This window comes from Octopus bimaculoides, chromosome 20 (genome assembly GCF_001194135.2).
Source record: "Octopus bimaculoides isolate UCB-OBI-ISO-001 chromosome 20, ASM119413v2, whole genome shotgun sequence".
Classification (NCBI taxonomy): Eukaryota; Metazoa; Mollusca; class Cephalopoda; order Octopoda; family Octopodidae; genus Octopus; species Octopus bimaculoides.
The window spans coordinates 18,222,747-18,233,174 of record NC_069000.1 but is presented as its reverse complement, the minus strand read 5'-3'; the positions used below and the strand labels follow the sequence as shown (position 1 = coordinate 18,233,174).

At 38.5% G+C, this 10,428-nt stretch overlaps 1 protein-coding gene across 1 annotated transcript in view; it reads right to left on the bottom strand.

Annotated features, from left to right (window-relative positions):
* LOC106878368 (maestro heat-like repeat-containing protein family member 1) overlaps positions 1-10,428 on the bottom strand; it is a 101,989-nt gene that overhangs the window by 85,499 nt on the left and 6,062 nt on the right. The window contains exons 2-4 of the mRNA XM_014927559.2: positions 5,008-5,153; positions 3,158-3,289; positions 1,284-1,446 (exon numbers count right to left, since the gene is read on the bottom strand). Of these exons, the coding sequence (XP_014783045.2) occupies positions 1,284-1,446; positions 3,158-3,289; positions 5,008-5,153 (441 nt within the window). The remainder of the gene's footprint in view (positions 1-1,283; positions 1,447-3,157; positions 3,290-5,007; positions 5,154-10,428) is intronic.

The following is a 10,428-nucleotide window of genomic DNA, read 5'->3' as shown; positions in this document are numbered from 1 at the left end:
TCCCTACAGAAAGATGAAAGGCCAATTTAATATGAGATTGTAAAAAAACTATAACTAAATACTACAAAATGTTTTGCCTTAGACTTTAACATGAGGCTTCGCTACATGAGCAAAGATCCATGGAGGGGAATATCCATGTATGTTGCAGGCTTGCTGATGTCTAACGTGTTCAGTATGGCAGGCATGACCGCAGAGACTGCATGGAGAGGTGCACTGGTCAGCATTGGTCACAGTGTCCCAGTTTTTTTTACCTCCTTTTTGTCTTATCAGGAAAGATGGTCCTCTACATGTCTTCAAAGGAGACCATTGCCTGGAGAACAGTGAGATGCCAGGTTTCCTGGTCAGCAACAAGAACAGACTTCCAGCTGGTGGTCAATGTGGCAGGTGTTGATGGATTTCTTTGGTGCTTCTCTGTCATAATGACCAGAGGAGTGTTCACTTTACAGTGTGATCTCGGGAAGTTGATGATCCTCCATCTTGTCACTAATCATCATCATCATCATTGTTTAATGTCTGCTTTCCATGCTAGCATGGGTTGGACGATTTGACTGAGGACTGGTGAACCAGATGGCTACACCAGGCTCCAATCTGATTCTACAGCTGGATGCCCTTCCTAACGCCAACCACTCCGAGAGTGTAGTGGGTGCTTTTATGTGCCACCGGCACGAAGGCCAGTCAGACGGTACTGGCAACGGCCACACTCAAAATGGTGTATTTTACATGCCACCTGCACAAGAGCCAGTCCAGCAGTACTGGCAACAATCTCGCTCGAATGTCTTACACGTGCCACCGGCACAAGTGCCAGGAAGGCGACACTGGGCACAGGTGCGATCACGATTTCGCTTTTGCTTGCCCCAACAGGTCTTTGCAAGCCGAGTTTCATGCCCAATGAAGGAGACGATTATCTTTTATCCTTTACTTGTTTCAGTCATTAGATTGCAGTCATGCTGGGCCACTGCTAGGTTACCTATGTCGAACTGCTAGGTTACAGGAACATAAACAAACCAACACCAGTTGTCAAGCGGTGGGCTGGGTATACAGACACAAAGACATACAAACACACACACATATATGAGATGCTTCTTTCAGTTTCTGTCTATCAAATCCACTCACAAGGCCTTGGTCAGTTCAAGGCTATAGGAGAAGACACTTGACCAAGATGCCATGCAGTGAGACTGAAGCCCAGAACCATGTGGTTGGGAAGCAAGCTTCTAACCACACAAACACGTCTGTACCATTATCAACTTTATTAACCACAAAAACAAAAGAAAAGTGACTCTTACCATTGGCCGTGCTGAGATTAGCCATAGTCTGTACAATAAAGAAATGAGGTAAAGCTCCAGGCTTGAAATTCTGTACCAGTACTTCCATCACTTCATTGCAATATCTGGCTCCTAAGGCTACAAGAACACCACTGGCTGCAGACTGCCATTCAGGAACGATTTCCTGCGAGAAAGAATATGATACATGAGAATTCATTTGTCAAATTCGATGATGACTTAGCAACAACAAAATTACAGTGTTAGGGGCAAAGGCAATCACACCGGCATGCCAAAAAGACAAGACAAAATATACATGACAAATCTATCCTCTGAAATCACCGTTTCTTACTGCTTTGAGTCTAATTTAGAATTGCACTAAAATTAAATAATTTATGTACTTGAGAAGGTGCATGGCCTAGTGGTTAGGCTGTTGCACTCATGATTGCTAGATTGTGGGTTTGATTCCCTGACTGGGCAGCATGTTGTGTTCTTGAGCAAAATACTTCATTTCACATAGCTCCAGTCTCCTTTCGATCAGAAGGGACTGTTGGCCTGCTTGCCTAGTTAGCGGAGTGGCGTCATTTGAAGGCTAAAACAATGCAAGAGCATATTGTAACCAACAATGTGTAACAACATCTGATAGTCTGGTTGGTCATGTGGTCACATGATATGTACTCATTAACTTAGTTAATTTCATCACATGGCTAACTACAGGTGTAATTTAATTCATTTAAAACTTCTTGCCACACTACATCAAGTACATTAGAGACCCCACTATTTGTTTTTCAGTCATCTCATAATGTTTTAGTCCCAACCACTGTAATCTATAACACTGTGTAACACGATCTTTGTCCTTGAGTAGCAACTGATATTTTCTGTTTGCTTACCTCTAAAAAGTATGAAAAGTGGCTAACATTTCCTTCAAACTTTGCTTTTGTTACATTTATTCAAACCCCAAAGAATCCTTCTCAACACACTACTCCTGCTACTCTTGCTCATGATTAGAGATGCACATATTGTCAATCACTAAAGGACATGCTCTAGTGGTTAAGGTCAAGCAAATCTGTAGTAATGAGCAGAATATTTGCAATAGCAATATATGTTTCAGCAACTCAATGCTGAATCTGTCTGAAATGTAATGGAAAATAGGTCAGTTTCCAAACATTGATGTCCAAGTCACAAAAGTAAAGTCTGAAGGGAATAGTGGTTATTTCCTTTAATTTCTAGATAGAACCAAAGAGGAAATAGAACTTATTGACCAAAGACAAAGAAAAGAAAAATTGTAATGCAGTGTAATGGATGATGGTAATACCAACCAATGGACGACACTATGTGTTAGATTACTTGTGTGTTAGCAATGCTACATTTCTTTATTATACAATACAATAAGAATATATCTATAGATATTTTAGCCACTGTATGTAATGATGAATGTAAACAATATGTCTGTTTTCTTGTCCATATATATATGTATATTTCAATACAGAGCAAATAATTCACGAGAAGATATTTGCCAAGATACCATTGACTCTATTATTATCTAGTGTAACAATTTAAAAAATGATAATAACAGAATTAATAATATAGGCAATTGCAGGCCCCAAAAAAAGCATTGGGCCTGCAATCCTTCAGCTATATATATAAGAGTAGCATATTGTGTTTTCTGGTGAGTTGAAACTATTTCATACTTTGCAGATGAAAATAAAGAAAGAGACAAAATAGAAAGAGAGGGAGAGGAGAAAACAGAGAAGTGAGATTGAGAGAAAGGAAGAGAAAAGGCAGAAGTAAAAGAAATTGGAGAATATGAAGGCTAGAGAGAGAAAATAGAGCAAAATCCTATAAACCTCCCCATCAAATTAGAAAACAATGTTTAAAGATATAAGATGGTGTGTTACCTTGGAAGTGGTAAGTTCTTTTAATGCTTGGTCTATAACACTGGAGGCAAGCTTCATGTCCAACACTTCTAGACATTCTTTTAAGATTCTCTCCATACAGTTCAAAATGGCCACTCTGTGAGCAATGGGGAGCTGAAGACAACATAACAAAAGAGAAGATAAGAACAGTATTGGCATTGTAAACATACAATAAAAAGGGGCTGGGAGTGTTTTAGAATTTTCATCATTTTTATACCATAAAAAAGGGGGACATAATATCAGTATTGATATTTAAACACTTTAAAAGTGGAAATACCCTGTGGTATTTGTTCCAGTTCTCTATGCTCTGAGTTCTAATCCTGCCAAGGTCTACTTTACCTCTCATCCTTTGAAGGTCAATAAAAGAGTGTACCATTACACGGAAGAAGATTGGGACGGGTGGAGTTGTGAGCAGGTTAGATCAGATGCCTTGTGGTATTTATTCCAGTTCTTTATATTTTGAGTTCAAATCCTGCCATGACCTACTCGAGTGGCAGACTTAATTTATCACCCAGTTTACCACCAGACCCTGGAACCTTAAGTGCTTTTATTGAATATCATTCTATTGTAAGCAATAATGCCAGGTCTCAGATTTGAGGATAACTTTCTCTCCCACCCCCAACTGGCTTTAGAGACCTTCTCATATTGAAGAACACTGCCTTTTTACCTAACCTTAAGAAAGAAAAGAAAAAGTGATATATAATCGACACTGATATTTAACTCTTTAGCATTCAGATATCTCAGTCAAATGTAATGCTTATTGATAAAAAATAGTCATGCATTATCTTGTAGATCTGAGATTTCAATGATGCGACTATTTTTAGAATAATATTGTAGGTTAAGTGTGAGAGGCTAGACCTGGCCAGCGTGAAGTTAAAACAGGTAAATTATTTTGGCTAGATATGGCTGGTTTAAATGCTAAAGGGTTAAACACAGTATAAAAGGGGGAATATAAATTCAGCATTGATATTTAAGGACTATGAAATAGGATAAAAAAAAAGACTCTCTTTCTCTTCATGCACCTTGCCTACAAATATTGGCAATCATAGAGCTCCATGCCAAATTTTGAAGCTTCATATATTCATGGTTTTTTCTTGTGAAGAATACAGTACTGGTTTCCTGTTGCCTTCTGCTGGCTTATTTACAGTTTAGTTTACTAGTCTTCTTCTCTCCCAAGAGTATCCTTGAGGCACAGGATCTATTTAACTCCAAGGCAGGAAAACTGGTTCATGTAACATCAGAAAATATCTACTCATTGGTGAGTTTAAATGACATGTCAAGGGGCCAGCCCTTCTCCAAGTCCCTTAAAGTCCTTGAAAAGTATTTGCACTTTGGGCCAGAGTGGACCTGGGAAAAGTAGTGACTAAGTGGTAACTCCACACTCCTTTAAAAAGATTAACCTTGACATTTAAACACTCTAAATGGGAGATATAAGATTAACATGAAACTCCACAAAAGTGTAATGAACAACGATGATAATATGTAACAATATGTGTAAAGTGGCAAGCTAGCAGAATTATTAGCATGCCAGGCAAAATGCTTAGCAACATTTCATCTCTCTTTATGTTCTGAGTTCAAATTCCAAAAAAAAAGGTACTGGGTTGGTGGGTGGTCAATCTGTTTGACTAAAATTGTTAAAGGCAGTGCTCCAACATGACTGCAGCTCAATAAATGAAACAAGTAACAGAAGGATACTCTGAAAAATGTAGTCTCCGACATACTGGAGGGTCATGGTTGAAATGTCTTTAATCATAGGTCTGTCTGATCAGAGCTTTAATCATAAGTCTATCTGATCAGAGCTGACCTAGAGTTAAAGAACACCAACAACTCACCTTAGAATTCTTCTTCAGATAGTAATACGTTGAGCTTATGACTAGATCTGTTTTCTTCTTCCCAAGTTCCACCAGTGAATCACGTATCAACTCTTCAGCAAGCTCATCTTTATCACACAATGAGTCGATCAGAGCAAATACCAGATCTGAAATTATGAACAGAGAATATCAAGTTAGAAAAATATCGAGTTAGTAGGTGAACAAATGCCTACAATGTGAATGAATACCCTACAAACAACTTTTAAGGTCCTGTTACTTATATCTCTGGCTTCGTAGCATTTGAAGCAGATGAAAGGTACATGCCTGTTTGCACAGTATTATTTCATATAAACATTCCCCAACAAACTGGTAATTATTCTCAACAGCCAGGTAAAGGAAAACCTGATATAATCATGTTTTAGTCACAAATATAAAATAAGACATTCAACAGATTTAAATACATGAAACAGAAGTTATCTGATAACTTATCAGTTTGTCACTTTCAGCTTGTCACTTTCACTTCCCTTAGTCAAATAAATAGTTTAAATTTTCTTGCAATTGCTTAGTCATGAGAAAAACTGATAATAAATTCTGGAAGAAGCATTGGTGAAAAAGAACTGTTCAAACTTCCATTAATCCTGCTAAGTCTATATATGGAAAATTTCATTCCATTTCAGCTTAGTTGACAACTTCAGATACTATTTAGTCGACATCTTCAAAGTATGTCTGTCCAGTTGACATCTGCTGAATGTCTGTTCAGTTGACATCTGCAGAGTGCCTATGTCCAGTCAATACCTGCAGAGTGTGTATGTCTTGTTGACATCTGCAGAGTTTGTCTGATCAGTTGACATCTACAGAATGTGTCTGTCAGGTCAACATCTGCAGAGTGCATCAGTCCAACCAACATCTGAAGAGTGCATCTGTCCAGTCGACATGTACAGAGTGTGTCTGTCCAGTTGACATCTGTAGAGTGTGTCTATCCAGTCAACATCTACAGCCTGCAATTGTGCCATTGACAATTTACAAACTGTTAGTCAACTCCAAATCTGGAAACAGTGTCTGTCCAGTAGACATCTACAAAATGTGTTTGTCCAGTTGACAGTAGTTATCCTTCAGTGAGATATCTACAAACTATGTCACACCAGTTGACATCTGTTGCTTGCATGTATCAAGATGATATGTGGAAGAGAATATGTCTACAACAATAATTTACAATCTGCTTGCATGTCTCCGTTATAAGTTATATAATTCTAGAACAAGGAATATATTAATCATCTGAGATAAAGAATGATAGACCTGAAGTTCACTAACTATACACCCTCAAGAATCTCTTAACATTATGTGAACTTTGATTTCTTGCTATCAGCTAACGGATCTGCTATTTATTGAACTTACACAAAGTTCAATATATTAAGATTCAGGAACACTTGAACTCATATTAATGATAATCATAAATATTCTATTTTTTTTCTTTTTGCACACATTTTCAGCAGAATGTCGAAGTTAGTCCTTATATTATTGAAATTTATTTGATCTACTCATTTGGTTAATTACTTCGTTAATACCAGAATATTGAAAAGGAATGTCAACTTTGGTGGGATTTGAACTCAGATTTGAACTCAAAAGAATGAAATTTAGACACTGCAAGGTTCCAAGGGTCCATCTGAGTAAAATAGGAATCAAAAAGGCCCATAGGTTAAAAAATGGTTGGAAAACATTGGTGTAGTTGATTACATTGACATCAGTGCTAGACTAGTCTTTTATTTTACCAACCCTGAAAGGATGAAAGGTAAAGTTGACCTCAACAGAATTTGAAGTCAAAGCATAAAGACAGATGAAACACCACTAAGCATTTTGATTGACATGATAATGATTCTGCTAGCTCAATAGAAATTTCTACAAGGCTACATGTTTTGGAGAGAATTAATTATGTTTAGTGTCTGCTTTCCACACTAGCATGGCTTAGATGGTCTGACCGAAACTGGTAAACTGTAGGGCTATACCAGGTTCCAATTTGATTTGGCATGGTTTCTACGGCTGGATGCCCTTCCTAACAACAAAGCTGCACCAGTTTACAATCTGATTAGGCATGGTTTCTACAGCTGGATGCCCTTCCTAACACCAACCACTCTAAGAGTGTAATGGGTGCTTTTTACATGCCACTGGCACGGGTGCTAGTGATACAACACTGGCATCAGCCAGGACTACAATTTCACTTGACTTGACAGGTCTTCTCAAGCATGGCATATCCCCAAAGGTTTTGGTTACTTATCATTGCCTTCATGGGGCCCAATAATCAGCCTCGGTGTTATTTGATCTCAGTACATAAGGAGATATAATGAGGTCATGCAACGAAGTTTGTTTGCAACTTTACTAATTGTGCCATTCAGTCTTGAAAATAGCGATTTCTAAATTTGGTGCAAGGCTACAATTTGAAGAGTGAAAGAGAAAACGATAGAGTGGGAGAGATAGGTAGAGGAGAAAAGAGAAAGAAATAGAGTAAGATAAATATTTAAAAAAATCAGTAAAAGAAGAGAAAAAACAGGAGTAGAGGGTGAAAGAGTGGGAGTGATGGAAAAAGAATTAACAGATTAGTTAACGAGAATCAATTTAAATATTTTTGGATACACCAGAACATGTGTTGTTAGTCAGCTGGAAAGTTAGCATTCTCGCTTGTAATGGCTTCTTTAAATTCTAATATTAATCGAAACAATATAAATACACAAGCATACATAGGCAGACACACATGCACACACATACGCACACACACATACACAAGGTAAGCTGTCAGAATTATTAGCACATCAGGAAAAATGTTTAGTGGCATTTCTACCAGTCTGACGTTCTGGTTGACCCTGTATTCCATCCTTTCAGAAGTTTATAAAATAAGTATCAATCAACTACTGGGGTCAATGTAACTGGCTAGCCCCCTCCACCAAAATTTCAGGCCTTGTGCCAATAGTAGAAAGTATATATATATATATATATATATATATATATATATATATATATACACACACACTATAGTAACACAAATGGGCTGATGTCCACTACTTTCAGACACATTTTTTATTGATGAACAAATCAATTACATCATGAAAAATAAAAAGGTTTTCTTCAAAGATGTCTATACACTTTTCTCACTCTCTCTCTCTGTATATATACATATATATATAAAATACAAAATGGGACAAGAACGCAAAATATCCAGACAGTTAGGTGATACAAAAAAAGGGACAACATAAACACACACACACATCATCATCATCATCATTTAACGTCTATTGTCCATACTGGCATCGGTTGGATGGCTTGACTGGGCTCGCACGCTGGAACACTGCACCAGACTCCAGTCTGATTTGGCATGGTTTTCTAAGGTTGAATGCCCTTCCTAACGTCAACCACTCTGAGAGTGTAATGGGTGCTTTTACATGCCGCCAACACAAGTGCCATTTGTGTGACACCAGGGTGCATTTATGTGCCACCAGTAAGGGTGCTAATTTGTGTGACTCTAGTATCTGCCACGGCTGTGATTTTGCTCACCTTGATGGGTCTTCTCAAGCACGTCATAATGCCAATGGTCTCGGTCATTGCCTCCATGAGGCCCAACACACACACATAATATATATAATATAGCTGCATATCTACTCATGCATATACTTGTATATACATGCATACTTGCATATATACATACACACAAACACATTTACACATACACATATTGTAACCAACAGTGGACATACATCATAGTTATGTGGGCTGCTAACATCATTTGCCATCCTGACACTGCATGCTACTGACTGCACAAAGCAAACAATTCACAGATGCATGCAGAGTGCTGGGTTCCAATCATGCTAATACCAGTGAATAGCATCAAGAAAGCAAATAGATGAATGACAATGACATGTGGTGTGAGATTGGTTTACCTACAACAGTACTGATGCACTAACATAGGTCATGTATTAGAGATCTGACAACGGCTGTGATCATTGCTTGGCAGTGAGCTGCAAAGAAGATTCTAAGTTAACAAGCAACAACAAGCAACACTTGAGCGTTGATTAGATTTAACATATCCATAACAAAAGAGAAGATATAGTGTGCATACAACCACACAGACTTGTCTAGCTCTCAAAAAATTATAATCAACAAACCAAATACTTACAACATTGAGTATTACAAATGGTTACTGATAAAAAATTGTATTAGCTTGAAGTACCATGTTTAAGTTTTATTTAGAGTTACAGGCATCACTCTGTGGTTAAGAAATTTGCTTCTGAACCATGTGTGTGGCACTTTAGGTAAGTATCTTCAGCCTTGTGAGTGGATTTGGAAGACCAAAACTGAAACAACCCATCGCACATATATATATATATATATATATATATATATATATATATATATATATATATATATATATATATTGTCGTCGTGGCACTCTGTCGGTTATGGCAATGAGGGTTCCAACTGATCCGATCAACAAAACAGCCTGCTCATGAAATTAACATGCAAGTGGCTGAGCACTCCACAGACACATGTACCCTTAACATAGTTCTCGGGGATATTCAATGTGACACAGTGTGACAAGGCTGACCCTTTGAATTACAGGCACAACAGAAACAGGAAGTAAGAGTGAGAGAAAGTTGTGGTGAAAGAGCACAGCAGGGTTCGCCACCACCACCCCGCCAGAGCTTCGTGGAGCTTTAGGTGTTTTTGTTCAATAAACACTCACAACACCCTGTCTGGGAATCGAAACTGCGATCCTACGGCCATGAGTCCGCTGATCTAACCACTGGACCATTGCACTTCCACACACATATATATATTCTTTTATTCATTTCAGTCATTTGATTGTGGCCATGCTGAAGCACTGCCTTGGGAGGTTTTATTTGAACAAATCTATCCCAGGACTTATTTTTTAAGCCTAGTACTTATTCTATCGGTCTCTTTTGTCGAACCATTAAGTTACAGGAATGTAAACACACCAACACCAGTTGTCAAGCAGTGATGTGGGGGGACAAACACAGACACAAAAATACAGACATAGATATATACACATACATATACATATATATGTATGTATATATGTATATATGTATATCATCATCATCGTTTAACGTCCGCTTTCCATGCTAGCATGGGTTGGACGATTTGACTGAGGACTGGTGAAACCGGATGGCAACACCAGGCTCCAGTCTGATTTGGCAGAGTTTCTACAGCTGGATGCCCTTCCTAACGCCAACCACTCAGAGAGTGTAGTGGGTGCTTTTACGTGTCACCCGCACGAAAACGGCCACGCTCGAAATGGTGTCTTTTATGTGCCACCCGCACAAGCCAGTCCAGGGGCACTGGCAACGATCTCGCTCGAAAATCCTACAGGAGCCAGTCAGGCGGTACTGGCAACGGCCACGCTCAAAATGGTGCATCTCATGTGCCACCCGCACA